Below are 27,625 nucleotides of genomic sequence, written 5' to 3'. Positions count from 1 at the left end.
CACATACATTCATTGAAACCACGGATATACGTACAGAAACGCGGCGTCTAGTCGAATGGTACTAAAAAAACATGTGACCTTCTGAATGGTTCATACCCCCGTAAAGTTGAGCTACGGCTACAAGCGCTCAGCGAAGTGGAGCGAAGTGGAGCGAACAGTGCATATACACGCTCATTGAAATCACCCATGCAACACACAGAACAGCATACGGTTCAATCACTTGCTGAGAGGATGCAACGTAAAGTCGGAGAGAAACGTCAGTGGCGTGAGTCTGACCCCGCCATACGAGCTCGCGGAGCGGCAGCTAAGCGTCGAAAACGAGCCGGAGAAGCCGAACTGCGAGAGCTGCAACGCGACGATGCGAGACGGCTCATTACCAAAGTGCGCAGCAGGCGTTCGCCTTCGCGTGTTACGGGAGCGTAACATTGCTGCCGATTTTGTGGCTATAGCCACAGCGAGCTAAGCAAGGGGAAGTGGGCCAATTGCAGACGCCGGCGCCACCTTCCACATCCCTTTCACTGCGCTGGCTCAGCCCCATCGAAACCATCTCCGCTTCAGCCTGTTCCTCGCCTTTTGTCAGCCAATTAGATAAGAGGAACCCGTCAAGGCAGGAGACGCTATTCGCTTTGAAAGCAATCGAATGTGACCTCTTATAACCGAGTAGAACGTTCGATTGGGCTGTTTGAACAAAGCTATGGGTCAACGCCCGATGCATCGGTGGTTTCGTAAGTTCGACGTCAGAAGATTGGATCAAAAACACACTGGGATAGCTTTACGTTATACGGCACGCTGTATCTATCGTAAAAACCGTTTGTCAGTGAGTGGTCGCCTTCGCTAATGATATGTTCTCTATTACGATTGGTCGCATCCTGTTCTTGCGAAACCATTTAGCCTCCGAATATAGATTTATAAATACGGGCCACGGGGCCGAATTCATAGAGGTTTTTGTTCGTAAATGCCGGTCACCATCGCTAATAATATCTTCGGCGTCCCAATTGGCTGGCCTTGCGACCAGTTCTATCGTCTTAGAACTCCTTCGTGAATTCTGATTCGTAGAATTGTTCGTTGCAGCAAACACCGGCCCGCTCCCGATGTTAGACATATAATTAGTGAAAGTGATCGGCCAATGGCGAAGATAATTTAGGAACAATAAATATCTCAATTGGGCCTCAGCAATTAATTATGCGCTAAGAAAGTTCAAATAGAGGTCGGGAGTCATACCCCAGACCGGACTTGTATCTTCGAGTTCGCATGTGCTTGACGGCAGCTCTCTTGCTTCGCCGCGGCTAACGGTATGATTGTGTGGCTTTAAAAGAAGTAACGCTAAATATACGTACGTTTTACGATCCCTTAACTTAATCAGTGAGCGTTATTTGCACCCGCAGCCCTAGACCGAGATACGTCTTGAACCGCTAATTTTATTTCCACTGTACGAGAAAGGTCTTTCCCGGCGAACTCCAATTACTCGTGTGCTACGTAAACCGACACCGTCCTACGAAGTTTGAATCTTGTTCGTGCAGAGGAAATAGTTAACAATAACAGGCTAAAGGCGCCAAGAATTCGGTACCCTCGCCTATCAATTAGTGTTGTTCTCGTTGCAGCACTGTAAATGGTGGCGATGAGGATCCGTCGTGGTATTGCGACAACTGCTCATCAAAAGCGAAGAGCGGGGGCAATAGCACCACCACATGAGAGAGAGACGCAGGCAGTGGATTTCTGCGTCCTCCGCGTTCATCGCCGGCTCGAAAACTCGACAGGCAAGCAAACCGCGTTTAGCGTAACTTCAACGCGAGGGTCGCGTTTTGCTCGAAGCGGCTCATTTGGCAAGGCCGGCGCTACTGCGCACCACACCGAGACAGCGCGAAGGGTTGAAAAGCGCGGCGTGGGGTTTGTCGGTTAGCATCTCGCGTTGTAGTCGTCGTTCGAGAGACGGCTGCAGGCGAAAGGGACAGGACGCGTCGCGGGCTCGGAGGACAATCGTCGCGGTAGCTCTTCACTCCCCTCTCACGAGCGGATCGTAACGAGCCACTTTTCCATTCACCTGTCTCGGGTAACATGATGAATGGCCTGGGAAAAGCCTCGTGCCCGAGGGACGCGCATACGCGCGACGCGGCAACCGCGTTTTTTACGACGCCGAAGCTGCGCGCCATATGCAGACGCCGCCGGCAGCGCAAAAGCGGCGTCCGGCCACGGCAAAGCCAACCGCTGCAACGAAGAGCGCAGGCAGCGGCGGGGGTGAGGACCGGCCGCAGCGTCGCCGTCGGAACGACCCTGGCGCAGCGCCGCTAATCGGAAGTCCGCATCGGTTATATAAGAATCGCCGATACGGACCGCGATTAGCGCTCCCTCGCCTTTGCACGTCTTTCTCGCGAAAACGGGGCGCCTAGCGACACCGCAGCGCGCCGCCTCCCTCGCGCTGGTCGGTTGTCGACGGAGTGAACGCCGAGCGAGAGCTCCAAGTCACGGCGCTATTTTCAGAGTTCCAGTGGCAGGCGAACGACCGGGCATCACAGCGGCGAAGATGGGGAGAGAGTTGGGAAAAAATAAAAGCGTTGCTCTCTTCGGCTCAGCTCCCGGGACGTCCGCTCTCGGGCGTCGTCTGCTTGTGCTGCGGATGCTGCTACCGCTGCGCCGTTGCGCGTAGAAATCGAGCAGCGTCCACAATTATTCGCTCGAGCGGCGTCCGGCGAACTTTGACGTCTGCTTTCTCGGGCCGTTTTTATCTCGGGGGCCCTGATCGGGTTTGCGTTATCCAACACACAAAGCGGGCTCGCAAGAGAGAATGGTTGTCTCGTTTGCTTTCTTCTTTTTGAGGAACGACCTCGGTAGCCGTCGGCGACCACCGACGCGCGCGCGCGCTGCGGGTGATGCGGCCTCACGTGGAGTGGAGGTCCCGCCCCCTTAGGCGCGTGACGCGCCGCGCGTCACGCGACCTGCGCGCCGCCATTGGCTCCAAACGGCGGTGAGTGACGGCTCGGGGCCGGTTTATCGCTCCTCCCTCCCCGCCTCGCTCGCTCGCACGCCCAGCGACCCACTGCAGCGGCTGCGGCGATTATTTGGCCCGTACTACGCCACAGTTGAAATCCGCATTGATTTTGGCGCAGCTTTTTGTTTGGTTGGCCCGGCGAGTTGCTCTTCATCCTCCGCCATCATCTGCTCGTCCCGGGATCAGTGGAATCGATAGAAGCTGCGCAGCGCTTTTCGGCGCTTCCGTGGGACCCCGCTCGTTCGTTCGTCGGTGGCCTTTCTCTCTGACGTGTGTCTGTATCGCCGCGAGGAAAACCCGGAAGGAGCGTGCGTATTTTCTGTGATAACACTCCCGTCGTCGACTGCCGCCACCGAGTCGCCCCCGCGCCAAGTGTTGTGCCCGGAAAGGATGCGCGTGCCGCCCCTTGGATTCTGCCGCTAGAGCATGGTGAGTGTGTTGTGTGCCTTTCTCCTTTGGCTGGCGCGCTGCTGAGACGGGGCGCGGCGCGCGCGGACCCCCGTCTCTTGGAAGGGTTGACCGCGGCCCCGGCTGCTGGGCCCAAGCCAGGTCAGCGGCGCCGCGCTGGCTGCTTGCGCGTTCGACGCTCGTCAGTGCCCCGGGTGTGACCGGCGGCGACGGAGCGCTAGGCCTAGGCTCTACGCACGATCGCGAGGCTTAAGCCCGCGTGTGCCCTTGGGCCCTCCTCGCGGCGCTGGTTTCGGATCGCCCGTTATGGGCCGCGCCGCGCGCCGCCGTGAAAGCTGAGCACGCGGGGCGCGCGCGGCGATGTGCGCGGTGGCAGGAGGGGGGGTCGGTCCCGTGTCCGAGCGGTGTCGCGTTTCTCGAAAGGGGGGGTTTGCCCCGCGACCGCAGCGACGTCGGCGGCACAGCAGCCTCTGCGCGGCGTCTGCTTGTCCCCGGCCGCGGCTTGTGCGTGTGTGTGTGCGGCAGTTATGTCAGCCGAGCCTTGAACGGGGCCGACCTTGCACGCCTTGGCGGCTCGGAAGCGCCAAGGCGACTCGTCATGGGCGACCATGTCCCGAGGGCGCGCTCCCAAAAGGGAACGGGCTCGATCAAGGCCGGCCAGTTTGCCGCACTGTCCTTGTGTAATGTGGTATCCTTGGAGGCGCAGTTTCGCGGAGGCCCTCGCGCGCTGCTGCCGCCGCTTCCGCCGCGGAGCTCCCATGCGGACCGCCTCGGGGACTCCAAGCCATGAGGTAAGCGCGCGCGCGAGCGAGGTTTATTTCCAGGGCAGCCCGAATTAGCGGCGCTTCCCGCCCCCCTCGAAATAGACGCGCGTCGCGCGCGGCCGGGTCCCCCCCGGCGCTGCTGCGCGATGAGCAACCTTGAAATGCGCGCCGCCGGTGCGAACCCACTGCTTCGGCCGATGGTCCGCCGGTCCAGCCCTTGACATTCGGACCCCACCGCGCACTCGGAACCGCTGCCGCCGCGCGAGCTCGTGGCCTCCCCCCCCGGCGCCGGACCTTGGGCGCCGTTATCGCGGGGCGGCCTTGGCGGCTCGTAATCGAGAGACCCCGCGCGCAACGCGTTGTGTGTGTGTGTGTTGGTCGCGCAGGCGTCGCAGCGGAGCCGCTGCCTCGTCGTGGTACTGCCTGCCCAGCGGCCTGCAGCCGATGGTGGCGTGCGGCATACCGGCCAGCTGTAGCCTTCCCCAGCTCTCACGGGACTGCATGCCTCTGGTGGGTACCGCCGCTGCATCCAAGGTCTGCGGCCCAGCAGCGAAACGAGCAGCAGCAGAAGCGCGCGCTTCCGGTCCGCCCAAGGTTGGCCGCCTGTGACGCCGTGCGCGCTGCTGCTGCTGCTGGCTGTTACGTCAGGGCCGCTCACCTTGGCCGCCGCCGGTGCGGCGTATAACGCGCATGTTTTTCTTCCGCGTGTGCTGTCGCAGGATGAATTCCATCCATTCATTGAGGCCCTCCTGCCTCATGTGAAGGCCTTCTCGTACACCTGGTTCAACCTCCAGGCGGCCAAGCGCAAGTACTTCAAGAAGCACGAGAAGCGCATGAGCTTGGACGAGGAGCGCCGCTGCAAGGAAGAGCTTCAGGTGCGGACTCGCGCGCGCGGCGCGCAGAGGCCTTGACACAGAGCCGCCGGGCAGCCGCCCTTCGCTCGCTGCTTCCTACATCTCACCCCCCCCCCCCCCCCCCCACTCCCGCAAGCGACACTGCCAAGGTCCTCACCCCCCTCGCCTCCCTCCGGCAGGCGCGCAATCTTGAACAAGCTGCGGCCTATCGGCTAGTGGCAGTTCCCCCGCGGTAACAGCTATATAGTCGCCTTCGGAAAAAACAGCACTTCTGCTCCGCCCTGAGGCCTCGCGCCGACGATATTGTGGTTCACAGAGACGAGCCCGTACGCGCCTTGTGGATTGACCCTCGACGAGCAGCCTGCGGATACGCGCGTGCCGTGCGCGCGCATCGCACGGCGGCGAGCGCAGTGCCATCGAAAGCCCACGCACAACACGAATAACTCGACTGCCGAAAGTTTTATCTGCACGTGCCGGCGGAGAATCGCCGGGAGCTGGAAGACCGTGCATGGTGTCGAGTGCGAGCGCGCGTGCCGGTCTAAGGAGGGCGTCACGCGTACAAGCAGAAAGAGAGAGAGAGAGAGGATAGGAAGCCCCCACCGGGGGCTGAAGTCGAGGTCACGCCCGAGGTGTCATGAAATAGCGCGCCTCGGTCACTGTCCCCGCAGCTAGCTGGTGTCCGGCCAAGTGGGCCTTGTTGTGGGCCACTGGATCCCACCTTGAATGTTTGCACATAAACTGTACGGCGCTTGCCAAAAGCAACCCCCTTCCTCCCCCTCGCCTTCCGCACCACTCACCTATGCTGCCTCGGGTAAAAAATAAAAAGTAGAGAGAGAGAAGGTGGTCCCCGCCAAGAATGTTCTCACTCACAAGTGAGGTCTTTCACTTGTGCCCATACATTTGCCAATTTGCTGTTGTACTTTCACCAAAGCTCACTGGAGCCATCTTAAAAATTGTTCTCCCATGCAAAGATATTTCATGCAATCTTTAATATACATTTCGTTTTAGTTACATGACACTCGTGTTTCTTTTATCCACCAACATTGTGGAAGGCTGGCTGCGCATGGCATATGAACACAATTTTTTGCTCTTCCGACTTTTCTTTAATTTCTTTTTTTTGTCATATCAGATACTGTTGTTTGTATGCTTTTGATATGATGCCATATTTCTGAGGCAGAGTTAACTGAAATTACCACTTTACGTGTGTGTTTATGTGATATATGCTGCATTTTGCATTGAGGTTACCTGATGTGTGTGCACACAATCTAGATATGTATGGCTTTGCCAGGCCTTAGTTCGTTTCTACTAAAGGCTTATCAAAAGGCAGGTAACATTAACATTCAGCACTGCAAGTTCTTGGTAGCATTGTTAATAACCTGCAACATTGCAAACCCCTAGCTGTGCGTTTCCAGTCGGTGAAACCAGTAACTCCTTGTTATGGGCAATCCTAATATTCATTGAAACCAATCCGTATTGAGCTCATATAGAGTATAATCGAAACACGGGGTATGAGCCTACATAGCAAGAGTGAAGTCAAGCATGGCTTTTAGGAAATTGTACTTCATTGTGCTATATATTTTAATGGGTGCAAACATTTGCATCACTTCCTTTATTATACTGCAATGATTATCACGTGTAAAAGAAACTCATGGTAGGTGTCTTTCACTCAGCTTTCTGCCATGATACAAATTGCCATGGGACAGCAAGCTCTGCCACAGTATTAAAGATTAAGTCTTATGACCAGTGACAAACAGTGAAGCTGCTTTCGTTGTGTCATATATTACTGCAACACTTTATAGAAACCTACTGTAAGCTTTAGAAGCTTTCATCAAATTCAAGAGTCATTGACCCAATTAGTCTGACATCAGTATTTTGCCTGATATGGTTGCATTCAGTGGCCACCGTGGACTCCAGCAAACTGCTATGCATTGAAAGATTTAAAAAATCAATTTTAAAATGTTGATCGCCTGTTAGTTAAGGTGAAACAGGCTCAGTTGTATGCAGTGTGCAATTGCACCCATGATGGCAAATACATGCACATTTGCAACTTCGTTTCATAATCTATGGAGTGCCCATTGCAGCGGTTGAGTGGCTACAGTATTATTTGGCTGAGCACAAGGTCTTGGGTTGAATTCCCAGCTGTGACAGCCACATTTTGATGGGAGCATGGTAGAAAAAGTTGAAAGGTGATTCAACCTCTAGTTGAAGCCGAGGACAGAGCGAGTCTGGGGTAAGAATGGGCCGGAATTACTGCACACCATACTCTATCGCATCACCTCTCGCGTGAGGGCAGTAGGAAGGGCGTCGGACTTCTTTAATTATTTTTTTACTGCACTGTAACCGGGTCAGGCCACGAGAAAGGCTAGAAGCAGGCATGCCCGATACAGAAAAGTGGGGGTAACTCACCGAGGAAAATGCAATCTTCAAAAACACCTAAGTACCAAGCCTTGGTGGCGTCTTACAGATCCCCTGGTGGCCTGAATTAACCTATAGCCCTCTAGTACAGTTCTTATAGCCAAGCCTGTGTTGCTTGGGGCGTTAATTCCCTCATTCAGTGTATCCATCAAATCTAAAAAGTAAGACTGCTTTAGTAACAGGTGATGATGTGCTGCATGCCTAAAGGATCGAGAAGTCCAACTGAGAAACGCAGTTGTTGGACCTGATTAAATCGAAGTAGCATCAAGCACGAGGACACCTTTGTGAAATACCCAATATTCGTTTTACGCATACATGCATTACATATCGATATCACTGAGGTAATTCTATATTTAGTACTTCATTATATCCGATGATCCCATTCTATCTGTGATTGTTGTATCAAGGTCCAACTGTATTAAGTGAGGTTGATAGCCTAAAAATTTGGGGAGTTGGCATTTAGCTCAGCCTTATCTTAAGGTTGGCTTCAGTGCAGTGTAAGCAATACAAAACCAGAAGACGGGTAGGGATGTTATTTTTAAATTCTGCGTCAGGCCCATGTGACATCAGATACTTTGGCAATGCTTGTACCTAACGAATTGGTTACAGACACAAAAAAAGTGCACTATGCACGAAGATAAACAAAACCTGGCAAAATCTGTAGATCTTGTTGCGTAACAACGACTGATGTGAGCAAAAATACCATGAAATTCATGACATTGCAATGGTATCGTCTATGATATGGTTTATGCACACTTAACTTTAAAGGGTAAAAATTTAGCCTTGATAATCATTTGTTTTTTTGTTTGCTTGCTTCTTTGTTTATCACTTTCATTTGAAGAAGTGCAGATAGTTTTGTAAGAATGCTCCATCATTGAAAACTTTTAGTGTTTTGCTTCGACGTTCCTAAAACCAGTATTCGTGGTACCTGACGTGACAGTTGCAGAAACGCATTCGTTGCACGGTTACCATCATCCGCTGTTTATCTCCCTTTCAAACATTTTATCCATTCGTTCTATCTCACTTACAGCTTAAATGTCTCTCTCTCTCTTTTATTATTATTCCTTGTTTTCCTTTGTTAGTATTTCATTGGTGGGAGGGAAAGCAGGACATAACATTTACACAGCACCTTGTCTGTATGCTGTTATGTAATGCTGTTTTTTTGTATTAGTTGTAAACATTACAACACAATAGTGCATTGTCATGCACTGTGCATCATTATTAGAGGACTTGTATTGCAAGATCAGTTGTCTAGAACCCATTGAAAGACAAAGGCTTAACAATCAAGAATTGCTTTAGTGAGGTGCATTTTGACGAAATTTTCTTCATTTGGCCTTTAAATATTCTTTGCCCCTACCAATGTGGAACATTCAACGAACTCAAAATACTGATGTTCACTTTGTGAGTGAAGCAGCTTATCTTGTTGTTTAAGCTGAGTTTTACATAGAACGTAGCAAGATCAGTAAAGTCAGTAATTTGCATGTCTCGTGAATGCGAAGTGATCAGGAGTGCAAGCTGAGCCATAGTTCTGGTGTGTAGCATTCTGTTCATTGTTCGTGCTCATTATCTGTCCAAATGGAGCAGAATCTGCTGCAGGTAATATGCAACCAGATTGGCGATGGCAAATAGGCATTCAGAACTTCCTTTTGAAATTATGCAAGTACTTGCCGCATTTTGTGGACGCAATGCTTGTAAATGTTACCACACCTCAAAGTACGGTGTTGGTAAGCTGAACTCAGTCATGAAAGAGTCAGCATCAGTTAGCTAAAGCTCGTTAAAGTGGCAACACGCTTTTGCTCGAACTGTTGCAAGTTTGAGCAATCCAAGATGGCATAAAATACATGCTTAAAGGGGAGGTGCTACTCGAAACAACTTTGTTTTTGTCATTCGTACTAGAGATTTGAAGATACTGCCATTCATATAGTTTTCTATGTAGATTTCAAATATTTCAGTTTTTGGGCAGCTGCTATATCCTTTAGTTATGTCCTAGCCAATTGCAAAATATAGTGGCCATTGTGGGCACTTCCTAGTATACAAAATTTTCACAAAAGACATCATGCTGTAGTTTATTTAACTCATTGTAGACTGCAGAGTGTCAATATCTATCTAAAGAGCATTTACGATTACTGAACCTATGCAAAAATAAAAATTAGGACACTATCACTAATTTTTTTCACAATCCCATGAAATATAACCTTGTACTTTCACAACTAATGCCGAGAGATATTGCAATTTGAAGTAGATATCAGCATTCTACATGTCTTAGAAAAGTATGTATGCTAAGTGTCTTCGGTATAGGACAATTATAGGTGCAGAAGGCTGTTCTTACGGGATTGTGAAAAAAATTAGTTAAAGTGTCATCATCATCATCAGCCTATTTTATGTACACTGCAGGATGAATGCCTCTCCCTGCAACCTTCAATTGCCCTTGTCCTGCGCCACCTGATTTCAGCTAGCACCTGAAAATTTCTTAATTTTGTCACCCCACTGAGTCTTCTGCCATCCTTCTGCCATCCTCTACTATGCTTCCCTTCTCTCAACACCCATTCTGTAACTCTAATGGTCCACCAGTTATGTAACCTATGTGTTACATGACCTGCCCAGCTACATTTCCTTCTCTTAATGTCAATTAGAATATCGGCTATCCCTGTTTGCTCTCTGATTCACACCGCTCTCTTCCTGTCTCTTAATGTTATGCCTAACATTCTTTGTTCCATCTCTTTTTGCGCGGTCCTTAACTTGTTTTCGAGCATCTTTGTCAATATCCAAGTTTCTGCCCCACATGTCAGCACTTGCATTGATCGTACACCTTTCTTTTTAATGGTAATGGTAAGCTTAATCATCTTAATGTTATGCCTAACATCTTAATGTTATGCCTAACATTCTTTGTTCCATCTCTTTTTGTGCAGTCCTTAACTTGTTTTCGAGCATCTTTGTCAATATCCAAGTTTCTGCCCCATATGTCAGCACTTGCATTGATCGTACACCTTTCTTTTTAATGGTAATTGTAAGCTTCCAGTCAGGATCTGGTGATGTCTGCCGAATGCGCTCTAGACCATCTTTATTCTTCTGTAAATTTCCTTCTCATGATCAGGGTTCCCTGTGATTAATTGACCTAGGTAAACGTGCTCCTTCACAGACTGTAGAGGCTGACTGGCGATCCTGAACTCTTGTTCCCTTGCCCAGCTACTCATCATTATCTTTGTCTTCTGCATATTAACCTTCAACCCCACTTTTATACTCTCTCTGGTAAGGTCCTCAATCATTTGTTGTAACTCGTCTGCAGTGTTGCTGAATAGAACAATGTCATTGGCAAACTGAAGGTTGCTCAGATATTTGCCATTGATCCTTAGTCCCAAGCCTTCCCAGTTTAATAGCTTGAATACTTCTTCCAAGCACGCAGTGAATAGCATTGGACATATTGTGTCTTCTTGTCTGACTCCTTTGTTTATAGGTATCTTTATAGAGTACTAATCTTTTCTTGTGGAGAGTTAAGCTGAAGAGTACTAATCTTCTTTTTTGCAGAGTTCCACTAATTATAAATCCTGTTTGGATAGACATTGGCACTTTGCAATCTACAAAGATCTAATAGCAGAATACAGCAGAATACAGCAGAATACTTTCTGCAAAAATTTAATTCACAAGAATGTGCCCGTAGAGCTCACTATATTTTGCTGTAGGACATGACTACTCAAGAAATGTAGCAGCCAGACAAAAAGAAAGAAAAACTAGCGACGTATTTAATATTTGCTTTGGAAACTCTATTGGCTAAATTTTCGAACTTCTACTACAAATGATAGAAAAAGAAAAATTTTATTGAGTAGCATCTCCTCTTAAACTACAGACGCACTCATAAAATATATTTCGAGACCTCACAGCTAGGGACAGTGCCTTTTTACTGTGAGGTGTCATATGTTAGTGCCATTTCATATGTATTTTTTTCTTTCCTTTTCTTATCCCTGCATTAGAATTAATTGTAGCTCCTTCATTTTTTTATTATTATTATTATTTTTTCGTGGAGAAAACTGCGTACCTTGCAAAGGTCTCTTCTTTGATTCATGACTCCGTGCACTACTAGGTTTTGGCAATATACTGGTGAAAGAAAACTTAAGAAGACGAACAGACACACTGATGCGGGAGCTGACAACTACTTTATTTTTCTCCCGCCATGCACCTCATGTACCAAATTAGAAATATGATAATGGTAACAGGGCCCAAAAGAAGGCAAGCAGAGATTAAAGCCATTTGTCAGTTCGCGCATCATCCTGCCTGTCTGTCTTCTTGTGTCATCTTTCCCCAGTCTTTTGGCACAGCGCACAGCCATGAAGTCGCACCAGCTAACCCCTGACCCAGCTTCACTGTTGTTTAATGTTGTGAGCAAAACAAGATGTGACTGAATCATCCAGCGTAGTGACACATAACCATGAGCATGAAGAATTGAGAGAACTGGTGGGGCTAGATTTTTCGTTAAGAGTAGTGAAACCACGTGAAGTCAACGGAACTTTAAGGCAAGGAAGACATTAGGGAAATGAACTGTTCTCTTAATTGAAATGTAGAAATAATGAGGATAAGGAAAATGGAAGTGGGCGAAAAGACAACCTGCTGCAGGCGGGCTGCCATGGCCGCAGTTAAATGGCACTCATTCCCACTCACACCCTTCGTTTCTCAGTAATGCTCTATCTCACACCTGTGAAATCAGTTGGTAGTAAGTCCAAGTCAATGTACCTGTGAACGAGTGTGCCGACCTATGCGCAGTCAATCCAGCGAAAGTGCAGCTACGTAGACTGCAGGGCCGACGGCGCGTGCAGGTGGTTTTACATTGAGACTCTGGGTGAGTGACTGGAGCCACCGATGGCGAAGAAAGAGTCCACGAGTTATTTTTCAAAGGTCACTGGCGCCGCCCAATTGCGCACGCAGGGCGAGCGTCCAGAGGTGAAACAAAAGTGGGCCTCACGGCTGCTGGGCAAGCTGCGCAAGGACATCACACAGGAATGTCGCGAGGACTTTGTGCTGGGCATCACGGGCAAGCGGCGGGCCGCCTGCGTGCTTAGCAACCCCGACCAGAAGGGCAAGATGCGACGCATCGACTGCCTACGACAGGCTGACAAGGCAAGTCGGCCCTGCCCGTTCTTTCTTGTTTAACAAGAGTATTAAGTTAAAAACAAACTTATTTCTCTTCACCTAAGTTAGTTTGAGTGTACGAATGTGGTCCTCTCTTCAGAGAGTACAAGTGACTGCAGTACAGCTGGTCAAATCTGGCTCCTTGGGCGGCGCAGTATGCTCCACTATACAACCTCTTGTGTTTCATACTTCCTATGGACATGGGGACTAAATTGGTCGTAGACTTGCTACAATTTTATCTTGAATTGAGTACAGTCGATAGTTGTGAAATATTCAAAGACTATTAAGAATATTTGAATTTACAGATAGTAAGCACTTGGTTTGAAGACAAAGGTCATCATTTCAGTTCAAAACTTGAATGTTTTGAATATTTGCACACCCCTATTTATCGGTAATAAATGAGTAGCATATATACAGCAGAATATCATTAAACAAAACCTCAAAACACCGGAGAAATATATTCTTGTTAACAGGAGTTCAATTTATTGAGAACGATGTGCCGAGCCATACGTCACACACCCACTTAGCACTTTTAAAGATTTATTTATTTGTATATTTAAAAATACCTTACAGGCATCAAAGTGAGGCATTGAGTAAGGGGTGCAGTACATAGAAAATACATAGAATACATGACATCTAAAAATCGTAGCAGTTTGCAAACTACAACTGCAAGTGCAACCGAGATGAAAAAGAATTATTTACTTCACGATTCACTAGGGAAAAAAAAGAAAACAATATAATAACAAGTAATAAATCACACAGATTGTTTTCAGTGAAGTCTTGTAATTAACAAGACCAGACTGTTAAACAGTATTATTGATTAAAAAAAGACAAAAAAGTTATTAACGTGACATTCCAACGGAACGGTAAACCATAGCGACATAATGGTAATAATGCGACAATAAGCTGTAAAAGATAGTGCAAGTATAGAAAGCATTGTGTGAAAAACGTAAAACTTCACGTTTCTTTAGTCATGCATTCAGTCAAGGCATCACGGAATGAATCGTAGTTGGACTGGCATGCAATGCTGTCCGGGAGCGAATGCCATATTCTGATAGCACGAGGAAGAGCAGAGTAATGGAATGCTTTTGTAGAACCATAAAGGGGGGCATAGCTGAAATGATTATGAAGCCTATGTGACCTTGAGTAGGGTCGTTTCAAGCATGCGGGTGTTCGAGTGGAGTGAAGGAATTTGTGGAACAGTGCTAAAAGGGCAATGTCTTGGCGAGTGCTCAAGGATTGTAATGAAAGCTTAACTTTTATTTGTGTTACACTAGACTGGTAGCTGTAATCGTTTATGATGAAGCGGCTTGCTCTATTCTGGGTCGGTTCTAGCGTTTCAATTAGGTATTTCTGGTGAGGGGACCAAATGGGAGATGCATACTCGAGCTTGGGACGAACGAGAGTTAGGTAAGCTAGCTTGAGAACATTTGAAGGAACATTTCTTAAGTTGCGTCGCAAGTACCCCAACGATTTGGAGGCGTTAGCTGAAATGGACGTGATATGCTCTGTCCAAGAAAGATTTGATGTGAATAGAACTCCTAGATATTTATACTGTGTAGCTGCTGTAACAGTGTAATTATTAATATGGTAGGGATACGGTGAGGTTGCCGACTTCTGGGTAAATGACATTACTTTGCATTTTGCGGCATTTAAAGTCATTAGCCATTTATTGCACCAGCTAATAATTTGTTGAAGGTCTTGCTGAAGAACGAGATGATGATCTGAATTTTTCATTGGCTGATAAATTATGCAGTTGTCGGTGAATATTGAGGTAGGTCGTTAATAAAGATTAGAAAAAGCAAGGGACTTAGGATGCTACCCTGTGGTACACCAGAAGACATTTCTGTTACGAAGGAAGAGTAGTTATTTGCAATAGTAAACTGCTGACGATTAGACAGAAAATTTCAGAGCCATGACAAGGTAAGACAGTCCCATTTAAGTGCAGAGAGTGTTGATATTAGGTGACAATGTGTGACACGGTCGAATGCATTAAAAAAATCAAGAAACAAGCAATCAATTTGTAAGTTATAATTTAAGTTAGTGTGTAGGTCTGCTGTAAATTCAAATAACTGTGTCTCACATGAGAGGCCCTTCCTAAAGCCATGCTGATTATGAAAAAGGAATTTGTTACTCTCAAGATGTCTGTAAATCTGCGAAGCGATAATATGTTCAAGCAGTTTGCAGGGAATGCATATCAAGGAAATGGGACGATAATTCTCACAGGAGTTCCTGTTGCCATTTTTAAATACAGGTATAACTTTCGCCATCTTCCAATCTGCGGGAATGTGGCCAGTTGCAAGTGACTGTCTGAATATGTGAAAGAGAATTTTGCTTGAAATTTCTACCGTATTCTTTAAAATCTTTGAGTTTATATCATCTATGCCACATCAAGAAGACTTCTTAAGGTTATTTATGAGAGAAGAGAGGCCCTCCAAAGTGACTTCAATAGGTTCCACGTATTGGTAGCTTAATTCTGGAACAAAAGGTATATTTGAAGTGTTCTCCTGTGTAAATACAGAGCTGAAGAATTAATTAAATACCTCTGAACATTCGCTGTCTGGAATAGGAATATTAGTGCTGTTTTGTAATGACCATTGATCGGATTCGTTGTTGGGCTTTATTATTTTCCGAAACTTGACTGAATTTTTCTTATAAGCAGCTCAGGAAGATCATTAGAAAAATATTTATCTTTAGCTTCACCTAAAGCTGAGCAGTATGATTTCAGGTACATTTTGTAATTCTGCCATGCTGCTGATGTGTGGTCTCGCTTAGCAATATTATACAAGCATTTTTTCTTGTTCCTCATGTGCTGAAGCTATTTAGTAAACCAAGGGTGGAACTTACCGTTCGTTATATTAACGAGTGGAACATACTTGTCTACTAATGCACACGGTGTATTTTTAAACATGAGCCAGTTTTCTTCAACGGATCTATCGTGAAATGATGGCCACATTGTGTTTTCGAAGCACGTTTCGAATTCTGAGGTTATTGTTTTATAATTGCCCTTATTGTAATCATGAATTTGCTTTCTCGTTTTACCCGTAACCGGTGGCGTTGTGTTTATTGTTATTTGGAGCAAATGGTGGTTGCTGAAGCCATCAAAGTATTCTATGTGACCTATTCTTTACATATGTTAAATGTGTAAAGAATTGAATATAGCAGCTTGTTTGTCCTGAGGTTTGGGCACGGTCGAGAGCTACTGGATTGACTAGCCTCCTCTAGTTTTGGTTTAGAGGAGGTGCTGAAGGTGTATCAAAACAAAAATGTAGCCAGTTGTGCCAGTCACACAGTTATCGAAGGGCATGCTTTTAAGGCGTTCAAAATTTTGGTTGTCCTTATTTTGATCTATAGGGTGAGTGGTGGTGCCCCAAAGCTGTCCGTACTTGTGTGTGCTATGCTTTAAAGATCTATCAAATCTTTTCCTGCTTGATTCTTAGTTGCCCTCCTTTAACAACGGCCTTCTGGATACAAAACAGGTGTCACAGAACATGTATTTCGGATCCTGCTTCTTGCTGAAAAGTGCTTTAGATCGTGCATCTACGGTTTTGTTTGCAGAGAGTTGTGAAAATTTAGGTTCCAGTTAACGAAAGCTTTATTTACATTACCCATGTACAGAGCCAACCAATTTAGAGCCTGCTGTTGTGTTTAAGCGGCAATTCCATTTAAGTGATTTCCAGTTATTGAGATTCTACTGTACTATGTCAAATTAGTCTTTCCAAAGCAGAAGGGTTGGTAATTGTCTAATTTTTAAAATTAAGCAGATGGTTGGGTCATAGATGTGACGCGTATTCCAGCACATCACCTCCAAGATTTCCAGGCCGGGCACAGGTGCCATCCTAATCTCAGAGGGCATTCCGGAGAGCTGCGCTGGTTCTCTCGTGTCCTGGCTGTGTAATTTTTGGCAAGCTGTAGTGGCGTTTTATTTTATTTTTTTCAGTTTCAGTATCAAAAACATCTGTTCTTGCAAGCTTTATTGTGATGCATCTGCTCATATTTTGTATGTAAAGTTTTGTATGAAGGCTTCTCAATATTGATACTATTCCAAAGAGAAATATGCACTACTGAACCTTTTAGTAGCAGGTCTTTAAGCTTTAGCAGTAACGGTAATGTAGCGACTCTTACTATGAGCTGCTCGTACTGCTTTACTACTAAGGCATGGCAAAGTAAAATGTTACGAGTGGTGATGTTGTCCTGGAACTTCCCACACCATGACATCTTGAACTTTGACAATATTTATTCTAACTCGTTAATCGTTTATCGGTAAATAATGACGCATTGTACTCTAAAGGAGCAAATGACTCAGCATAGCAAGTTTCAAAGCTTTTTTGTACAAAAACAGCCCAAAAATGAGAAAATACTTCAAAATACATGTAGTCATACAAGTTTACCCATGCCAATGTCACAGCATGATGTACAAAAAAAAAGAATAGAAGTTTGACTTTTTTCTTTTTAATAACCAACCTTATAGTGCTAAATCAACAAAGACAGTCTCTCAAGAATACTTTGCTGATCGGAATGTATTTATAGTGTTGCTACATAGTGCCCCTTTAAAAATATGCTGAAGGCAAACATTGAGTAAAATAATGTGATAACAGTCTAAAGTGTCTAAAGCAGCACTTGTCAAAAGAACATAGCTATTGTGAGTGATAAATGCTGATAGGGAAAGATTGGTGTTGCTACTGTGAAGATACTGTATTATCTTCTGTCAAGCAATATGTCTCATTCTTTAAAATCTGTAACTAGATACTCGAAGCAGGAAGTAGTGCGCAACTGAGCATGGCCTCGGAGATTGCTGGTTCTGCATGGGAAACCCTGTTCATTGCACGCTATACAAATTAAAAAAGAAACATGCTGCTTTTTCAGTTACTGTATTCTTGGCACCTAAGTTGTCTCTTGGCATAAAGCAAACATTGCCCACTTTCCAGATGGGCCATCTAACTGTCTAGTTTGATTGTGCAGTTGTTTTCTTCAAGTTTAGCTAAAAAAACTTGACCACATTTAACCAGTTTTGAGCCAATGTTGAAACAGCTTCATTACATGCCCTTGGTTTTCACGAATGGCTAGCTTGTGGTTGTGGCTTGGCGTGACAGATCAAGTCACTTATGCCCCAAAATCATGCACATAATGGTCCACATGGTTGAGCAGATTACAAAACACATCCCTTTCATATCCAATTATATACGTGTTACACGGGATTCGATGACTGTGATATTAAATTTCCGATGACAGCATCATGGATTTAAATGCCAGCAGAGGCATTCATATTTCAGTGGAGGCAGGTTACAGATATGGTCACGTATTCAGATTTTGGTGTGCTTTTTATAAAGGTGCCATAAGTGTTAACATTTATATACTGACCTCCACAAAACTGAAGTCAGCTCAGAGGCATAAGAGACTTTTAACCTGTTCATAAATGTAATTACTGTTTACAGAAAACTGGATTACCAGACAGGTGTGTGGCAGCAGGAGCATTGGCAGTGGCAACTTGTGGCACAGTATCTAACCAGAGAGCGTATAAAGCTGCTGCTGCAGTGACCAACCATATTCTACTGAACTGCCCTTGTTAAGCATTGGTAGCAACGTAATCGCTAGCGCACAGCTCTTTAGTCATTTTCTTTCACTGAATATACCCATGCAGTACAAGAATGCTTCAAACACATTGTACTCAGGTGTTGGAAGATGCCGTTATGAGCTTTGCTACTGCCATCCACACCTCCAGTAACTGGTAATCTGTAAATGGTGAAAGATTTATCAAAAAGCTAATGCTCTCCATAATTGTTTTTCAAGTCAGTTATTATTACTAATTGGTTTGTTATGTACATGAAAAGTCTAATTTTGTTTTGATACCTTCAGTAGATATAGAAGGTAACACCTCTATGTACATCAGGAAATTCATCATCTCCGTGTTTCTTCTCATAAGAACGTTTTTTTTTTCCTTTTTTTTTGCATAAGCACAAAGATCAAGGTCTATGTACTAATGGAGTAGAGAAATAAAAAGACAGTTTAAGAAGTTCTGAAATCTTTTACTGTACCAGTACACCACCCCAAATAACAGAAAAGCTGGCTGTTTTACCCGGTAGACGAAGCATTGACAGCAGTAGCAAAGTTTAGCACTGCGCTTAAACTGCTTGGAGGGGTTCTAACCATACGTGGTGGCAGAAAAATTTCTGGCACACTTAAAGGCTTTAGTACAACGTGTAGGGCTTGTAATTGTATTGCACAGCACTACACTGCTTGTAAAGAGTGGCACTAGTGAAATTACATAACTTTCAGATCATTTTCCACATTCTAATAGTCTGAGAAAACCTAAGATAAAAGAAGGTAGGCACTATGAATGAAATTTTTGATTACTTTTGCTTGCGCACTGCAATTCTAAAAAATTCCGAGGAATAATTCAGTCAAGGAACATAGGACCTGGTTTGACCAACTTCTGCAGTTGAATAGTGTAGCATCTACCTTGCATACACCCCTAGGAAAAGTTCTAATAGAAATATTTTATTGATGTCTTTTGGTTTCATGTTATTGGATTATGAAACGATAGACCTGATACACTAATAAAACTGACAGCCTTTATTGGTCTATTGGACCGTAAAATAATACGCCTAATAATAATACGCAACAATAACGCTCCCATTCCAGATATTCACTGTGCTTCTACTTTCAATACTTATTTTTCTTCTATATTCACCACAGAAGATCAGCCTGATCTGTCAGATGCATCGGAGCTAAACTACCAATACATGTCACCAATTGAAATAACAGTTGAACGTGTTGCATGCCTGATAAATAACCTCAAGCTAACCACATCCTGTGGCATTGACAACAATTATTCTAAAATTCAGAAAAACACCGTCATAGCATCTAGTAAAATTTTGTCTGGCATCTTCAGGCAATCTTTAGAGACAGGTTTGCTGCCCTCAAACTGGAAGATAACAAAGGTCATATTCATATTTAAGTCAGGTAATAAACACGCATCGGAAAACTACCATCCAATATCACTAACCTCTATATGCTGCAAAATGCTAGAACATGTAATTACATCAAATGTCTACAGTCATTTGGAAGCCAACAAATTTTTCTTTTCTAATCAACACGAATTTCAGAGAAACTTTTCTTGTGAGACGCAATTACTAGAATTAACAACTGATTTGCATATTAACATGGAAGAGGATCTACAAACTGATTGTACTTTTCTAGACTTTACAAAAGCGTTTGACCTCGTAGCACATTGCCGTTCGAGCTTGAAATTATCTGCTCTTAAATTAGATTCTCTTACACTAACACGGATTCACAATTTCTTTGCAATTGTCAGCAATTCACAGCAGTTAATAATTTTTCCGCTCTTCTTTCGCATGTTACTTCAGGTGTACTACAAAGCAGCGTTCGTGGGCCATTACTATTTCTGATATACATTAATGACTTACCAAATAATATTTCCTCACATGTGCACATTTTTGCAGACGGCTGCATTCTTTATCATTCCATCAAATGTGCCGATGATCATAAAATCCTCCAAAAAAATCTAGAACTTATTTCTCTTTGGTGTTACACTTGGCTAATGAAGCTTAATGTTTGTAAATGTAAAATTATCTCTTTTAGCTGCAAGCATACTAAATCTATGTTTCTTTATCACATAAGTAACATAACCTTTTTGCATGATACTTAATAAATATCTTGGTGTTAACCTAGCTTCAACTTATTTGTGGTCAACACGCATTGCATACATATGTGCCAATGCTTTGAGATCATTGTGGTGCATAAGACGCAAGTTACATAATTCTACTAAAGAAATTCTTAAACTAGCTTATTTAACATTTGTTCGACCGCAGCTTGAATACACAGCATCCGTCTGGTCTCCCCCATCGGAAATATTTGATCAAAAAACTCTAATCTTTTCAAAATAGGGCTGCACATTTTATTTCACGTTGTTATGACTATAAAAAAAGCATAACACAAATTAAGCTTAGCCTCCGACTACAGCCCTTGCATGATCGTCGTGATATAGCCCTGCTATCACGATTTCATAAATACATCCATAATATAGTGCCCATTAAGTTTCCCATTAATATTGTGTTACTATCCCTTAACTACTCCTCATTACAGGTCACACCAGTTGTACAATAAGTTCAATTTCATGCGCATCTACGGAAAGACTAATTCATTTAACTGCTGAGTTCTCCCAAGAGCCATTTGCCTTTGGAAGGATCTTCCTAACGCGATCGCTTATGAGAGTGACCCAGAAAATATCCGGCATCTTGTAACAATGCATTTTTCAAACTCTACATAACCTAACATGTTATTTTTTCTTGAGTTTCCCATTAATATTGTGCTACTATCCCTTAACTACTGTGTTGTTATAGCCAAATATGTCCTGCTCGCTCTGTAATTCTATTGATCATATTTTACTTTGTGAAAGTTTCTTGTTCAGTGACCTCTCGCATTCAAAAGCATTCAGTTTATTCATTGCACAATTTTAACATCACATTACTGTATGTTAACGCATTTCTTACCCTGTATTTTTTGTATATTTATTCACATATGTATTCTAATTATTGTATGTTATAATCTCACCCCCCTTACACAAAACCTCTAGAGGCCTGTAAGGTATCTTTAGATAAATAAATAAATAAATAAATAAATAAATAAATAAATAAATAAATGTAAGTTTCATATGCCTTGCAACAAGGATAACCAATGCAATCCTAACAGGACACTATGAAAACATTGATGCTGATCACCATTTGCTTGAAACTTTTGGCTTGCCATAGTGGATCTGCTGCCAAATTTTGATGGATGAATTGGGAATATCCCACATCGCAGTGAAACTTGTGCCCCGTTTTTACACGAATAAACAAGAGGGGCCCCAAACAAATGTGTTCACAAATTTAAAAGAATGAAGCAAAACACACATGCAGCCACACACACGCACACTCATGCAGCTTATCACAGCCGGTTTGAAACAGCGAGAAGCCCATTACAAATATGTTCAATCCGTGTTCATAGACTCGCAGATTAGCTAGCTCATTACTAATTCTAGGGGTGTTATCTAGCTGCAAAGCAGCATGCCACTCCTCATCAAGCATGGCCTCTAAGATTGGTTGGCGCACGAGTGCGAGCTGACAGATCTCAGAGGCAGGGAACATGCACCAGAAAACATGTAGGTTGCCCCACGTATGCACATAGGTTGAACAGTATGGGCATCTTGAGGTGGAAAAATCACCCCTTTGAAACCCCATGTGTGCCCTTGAGCATGCTTTCTGAAAGGCATACCCAAGAAAGCTCTATAGGTGCCAAGCGTCCAGAAGTGCCAAGTGTCAGGAGGCCAACCGCAATGAAATTTGGGACTGTGTAAGAAGCCAAGTCTTAGGTAGTGTAGATTTAGAGCAGCCTCGATTGAAAATTTATGATTGAAATGCGAGCGGATGTGTTACAAGAAGGGCTAGCAAAAAGAAGATTTCTCTGATATGAAATGTCAAGAAAACAACATCATGACCACTCACCAAAAATGACACAGAACCCAGAATGCTGAGAACAAGCACAGCACCTGGTGATGCCAGCTGCGAGCTAAAACTCTTGGAGTCCATGTTTCGATATATATATCATGGCTGCTGACCACCGGGTGCCCATTTTACCTGCTAAGAGGCTGTTGAAGCTCTGTTAAAATGAAATTAAACAAATATTAGCTCTGCAGCTTAGCCAAGATGGTTTCAATAATACTGACAGACTCCGATATAATGAGCATGGATAAACAAGTTATTGGGTATAAAGAAGTAAATTTAAATGTTTTTTTTTTTTTGCTGATGCTGGCATGTAATGAATACATGCTTATAATGAATAACGGGTATAACGAAGGTATTTTGGTCATTGGTATGGCTTTGTTGTAACAATGCTCAAATTATACGCAATTCGTTTATGACAAGCTAATATTGAGCGAGATTTTGTTGCAGTTTGCCTTTAGTGGCCTTATTAAGCAGGTCTGCCATAAGAAAGCCAATGAGCTGGGCTTGCCTTTGTGCGCAGTAGTGATGCATGTGCCGTGACGTTCGAGAAGGCAAAGGTTGCTCACTGGTGGGGGCCGGGTGAACACAGGTATGGCGCCTGGACCTGGTGATGGTGATACTGTTCAAGGCAGTGCCCCTGGAGAGCACCGATGGCGAGCGGCTGGAAAAGGCCCCCGACTGCCACCACCCCGCGCTCTGCGTCAACCCTTTCCACATCAATGTCTCCGTCCGAGAGCTCGACCTCTACCTCGCAAACTTCATCCTCAGCCACGGTGAGCTCTCCTCAAGTTTTACCATGAAGGTGCTTTTCTCGAAGTCTCCAGAAAACTTGCATTTCGCAAAGGATGTATTGGGTCTGACACGGTGCAACACAGAACAATACACGTATAATAAGTCGGCCTATATGCATAGCATAGCCATCTCTAATTTCCACTTCAGATGCACCGGTCCCTGGCTCTGTTCTCTACAAAATTATATAATGAAACAACAAATGCTACCCAAACATCCTCACTATTAAATTTTTTTTAATAAACCGCATCGATGTGTTTTACTTATTCACCCGTTTTAAATTAATAGTTCTCTTTGGTTCTTTGGTCCATATTTGCACATAGAGTTTCCTTGCTAAAGACGCTTGCTCACATGCAACTAAGTTGCCGCCAATGTTCGTCATCGAATGCCACTAGCTCTTTTGTTTGTACACGCTATAACGAAAGGCTTTGTGGCACCCGAAGGTTTAGATGCTGTTGTGGTTGGTGGTGGCACCTGTTGTTTTTCTCTGTTGTCTGGGGTGACGGTTCTGGGCCACATTTTGTTGCTGATACATACTTTGTCGAGATGTACCAAAATTTACTTTCCTTCTATGGGTGATACTAAATTTTTATTAGCCTTTCTATTACTTTAAGGGTTCTTGAGCGAGCGGTCTTACAATATCAGGAATGGGCAACATTTCGAGTAAATGATGTGTTCAGTGGTTTCCTTGAAGTGAGTGGGGCTTGAGTGGTGCGTGGTATTCACAGGGAGACATTTCCAGCCTTTCGAAGCTTGTACTAGAAATGAAGGCAAGTAAGTTGCAGTGCATGTTTGAGGGAGATGTACGGTTTTACCATGTTCGGTTCAGTCTGTACAGGAGCGGCAGTGGTAGCGGGGCCATGACGCAATGCACTATCAAATTATAGAAACGCTTCGCAATGAACTATAGTCAAACCTCATTAATACGTACCCGCTTAATGTGTAATTACGGTTTAGTCGCAAAGATTCCTCCACCCAGCCCCCCAATGAACCCTATGTATTGGCTGACTGCTTAAGCCGTAGTCACTCAGTGCCCACCAAGTGCATATTATTTTCTTTCTTGAGTTGGAGAAGTATGGGAGAGGCCTTTGCCCTGCAGAGGGCGTAGCCAGGCTGCTGCTGCTGCTGCTGCTGCCACTGATGATGATGGTTTTTACGTTCTACATGCACAGGCACGAAATCAGCAAAATCTCTTGTGTGCAGACGTTCGATTCTTGAGTTGCGACGCCTGGATGACAGCCGCTAGCGATAGTGACGTTTAAATGTGGCCACTATGACGTAGTTCCTGCTCATACAGCTGTTGCTGATTACTCAAATGATATTGCGCAACAAAAAACGACACGGACGTGAGAGGATGATACACCAAGCGTTGTTGCTTGTTCATTATGTTGCTGATTGCAGCACGCAAAAGCATGGCTTTCGAGATGGGCTTCCTGTACCGCGCAGAAGTTGCCGGTAAGAGTGCGAATTCGCTGTCATCGTCGAACCCAGTTCAATCCAATTCAAGTAGTAACCGCGCAAAAGTACATTTTTTAATAAAAAATGTAGGCATTTCTACGCTTACCTGACGAAAAAAATGTCTCTCCATCCGTTCGTCCATCCCATAAGACGACCGCTTTCCAGATGAAGCCTGCAGCAGCAAGCGACTGTACCTTCATGCTGCCTGTTGCTTCAATGCTAACGAGGTGGTGAGAACACAGTGTTCACAAAGTTCTCGGCACAAGCTGCACCCTGCTATTTTGCAAATCGCTTTCAAGATGTGGGCCTGCACGTCTCTCCTCAGCTTGCAGTGGCAGAAACACAGCCTGCGTATATTAGCCCTCTGCACTCTTCGTCGACATCACAGATAATTTTCAATATACGATCCGTGCAACCGTGCCATGTACACAGGCACCACTGGTATACCTTTGATCACGGTTCATAATGGTTCGATGCGGATGGATAAGGTGGTAATGAGCGATAATGGCTTATAATGATCGGAACATCATCAGCGCACCAGGCGCCACCACCTGCAGTACTTTTCTTGCATTATCAATGCACCTTACACTGCCATCCGCACCAGTTCGTGTCACCGCAGCACTATTGTATGTTTGTGGTGGCTGGATCAAGTTTCATTACATTGATAATGACACTGGGCTGCATGGAGATGAGCAAGTGGCACAAAGCTTATGCATTCTTAGACGACTCCCTGAAAAATGCCTGCATGAATTTTTTTTCTTTATTCCGCCAGCGTGTTTGCGGTCATTGTGTTGTCGTGGGGTTCAAAGGTCCTTGCTGCGGCATGTCGTGTTTATATTGTTGAGACATCGACATTGTTACATCCCCGGAATTCTTAGATAGCAACAGCATTGCCGCCATCGTGCCTTGCCGATCTTCAAGTGGAAGTGATGACGATAATGACAATGTGGAAGTGAATGATGGCCCTTCATTATCTGACCCAGCCCGTGCTTTGAGCATCATGCGAGCTGTCGCAGGATAGTGGGGCCTCGCGGGCAGACTCTCTTGCGGCCTTACCGAGTTCGAAAGTGTGAAGATTGCCGATATTTTGCTGCCCACCCACCTGTTTGAGTGTGTGTGTTTGAGAGCATCATGACGTACTAGTTTCTTTCCGGCCAGTAAGTAGCTTCTAAACTGGCATTAATACATAGTTTAGTGCGTACCTAAACGTTGTTCCCGGCCGACTACGTAATAACGAGGTTTGACTGTGCAAGGTTCGGAAGGTAGATTCACAGGCCTGCAAGGGCTTGAGAGTTCTCAGCCCAGTCGCATTTTGATAGAAGTGAAATGCAAAAGCACCTGTGTGCTGGAATATTGGTATACAGTAAACTCTCATTAACTCGAACTTGTAAAATCTGGGAAAAATTTCGAGATAAGCGGAGTTCCGAGTTAAGCAAAATGCCGAAAATTTCAGCAACCCAGTCACTGAAAGACCCAGTAACAACCAGCACTGCTAACAAACGCTCCGCAGCACGAGGGGAGCTTTTGAAATAAATGCAGAATTCCCAGGAAAAACTGAATTTTATTATTTTGGAAAGAAGAACTGGGTGATGCTTGCCTGCTTTGCTTTGGCATTCGGCACCAGAAAAGTGTTCTTGAGCTGCTGAATGCACCGCATGAGCCGTTGCTCGTTGCTGCCGCATTCAACTTTGTTGCAGAGCAAGCGTAGCAAGTTTCTTGTTTCTGCAGTTGTCGGCACTTCTCTAGGTTGTTCTTCGTCAGCATGATCACTGTTGTTCACTGCCATTTCAACAATGTCGGCGTCGGACAAAATTCCGGTAATGGGGACGTCCAACTCATAGAGCGCGTGATTTCGCCGTCTTCGGCATCGCTGGCGCAGCCGGTAGCTTTGCAAACTTCGTCGCTAAGTTCATCACAATCACTGAACTAGTCAGTGTCGAGGCTCCAATTTCGAGGCCCTAATCTGCTTCCACTTGCTGGAAAAGCTTTGCTCGAAGCCATCCAAGACCTTCTGCCAATATTTTAGAATTGTCGAAAGCGTCGACAAGGAGATGCCAAATTCTTTGGCAATGCTTGTTTTGGACCTTCCTGCTTCCTCCACTTCCTTGATTAACGCGACTTTTTTCTCCAGCGTCAGAGATTTACACTGCTTGGGGCAGGACATCGTCATCGTGCGTTGACCACACCACACCATTTTTATTTTTATTTTTCTTCTGTTCTGAGGCTTTGCTTTTGAGGAACCCGTATGGGTTTCCTTTGTAGCAATTGCTACGAATGGGTAGATGTCTTATTTCCCTTTATTAATCTCTGTCCACCTTGTGGGTTTCCGCAGAACTACTACGTCACACACACACACACAACAAAAAAATCGCAGTCAACGCGTCGTGCGTATAGCACGACGAAACAGAGAACTAACACAACCGTACATGCACAATCACCTAAGAGCACTCGCACGTGCGAAATGCAGTGGACTGGAGCCTGCTGGAGCAACTACCCGATAAAGCCCATGAGCCCCCACGCGCAAGCGGCGCACATCACGTGACTGCTTCCAAGGTTACTTGACGCTGTTGACGGAAAATGGCTGCATCCGTGGGAATTTCGTATTCGCCCTTAGATCGTGACCACATTCGGGACTTAGTAGGAACCAAGCGCTTGCTCGGAGTCTGTATCACCTTTTGGTAATGGCCTTTGCCTTCACCAATCCCAATCGAAATTTTGAGATAACCATATTACGCCCGAAAAATGCTTCGAGATAAATGGGAGCAAATACATAACACCTATGGGTGGGGAAGGCCGTGTGGAAAACTTTCGACTTAACCGATATTTTGAGATATGCGAGTTCGAGTTAACAAGGGTTTACGGTACATTAAAAAATCTTAGGTAGCCAAAATTATCTCAAAATTTCCACTATGGCATCCCCGTAGCAATTTTGTTGTTTTGTGATGTTAGACTTAATCAACTGATCAACAAAAAAAAATTGGTCAGTCATTCGATCATTGAAAGAGTTCAAAGCTTTTCTAATAGCACTGTTGCCTGGAGGCCGGCCCGGACTTCACCGTAAATGTACTGTACGGGGACAGCAAAACTGTTCTCGTAAGGGAACTGCATGCTGCTTCAACTAGGGAAATTTCTAGTGCTTGAACAAAAACGTTGGAGCTCCACTGACTAGCAGAAACAAAATTCCAATGTAATAAAGCACCAGAATTGTGAATTTTGATGAATTTGAAGGGCTATGTTAACAGGTGTATAACCTGGGCACGGAAGAAGATATAGAAATTGTCTGCATTCATAGGCATGCACAGGGAGCACCCCATTCACTAGGAATTA

The 27,625-nt window shown here is 44.8% G+C and overlaps 1 protein-coding gene across 6 annotated transcripts in view; it reads left to right on the top strand.

Moving 5' to 3' along the window:
- The first annotated feature begins 2,424 nt into the window (after window positions 1-2,424).
- Window positions 2,425-27,625, top strand: part of NfI (Nuclear factor I) — a 91,264-nt gene continuing 66,063 nt past the window's right edge. The window contains exons 1-5 of one of the 6 annotated variants that reach the window (XM_065447556.2): window positions 2,425-3,415; window positions 4,545-4,668; window positions 4,878-5,033; window positions 12,345-12,536; window positions 22,641-22,824. In XM_065447556.2, the coding sequence (XP_065303628.2) occupies window positions 4,603-4,668; window positions 4,878-5,033; window positions 12,345-12,536; window positions 22,641-22,824 (598 nt within the window). In that variant the 5' untranslated portion in view covers window positions 2,425-3,415; window positions 4,545-4,602. Of the gene's footprint in view, window positions 3,416-3,500; window positions 4,186-4,544; window positions 4,669-4,877; window positions 5,034-12,344; window positions 12,537-22,640; window positions 22,825-27,625 lie in introns of those variants that run through there. The other 5 variants (XM_065447559.2, XM_065447554.2, XM_065447558.2 and 2 more) reach the window with 5 other exon arrangements.

Source organism: Dermacentor albipictus, chromosome 9, assembly GCF_038994185.2.
Source record: "Dermacentor albipictus isolate Rhodes 1998 colony chromosome 9, USDA_Dalb.pri_finalv2, whole genome shotgun sequence".
In the NCBI taxonomy this organism is placed as follows: domain Eukaryota; kingdom Metazoa; phylum Arthropoda; class Arachnida; order Ixodida; family Ixodidae; genus Dermacentor; species Dermacentor albipictus.
This window is presented reverse-complemented; position numbering and strand designations above follow the sequence as displayed.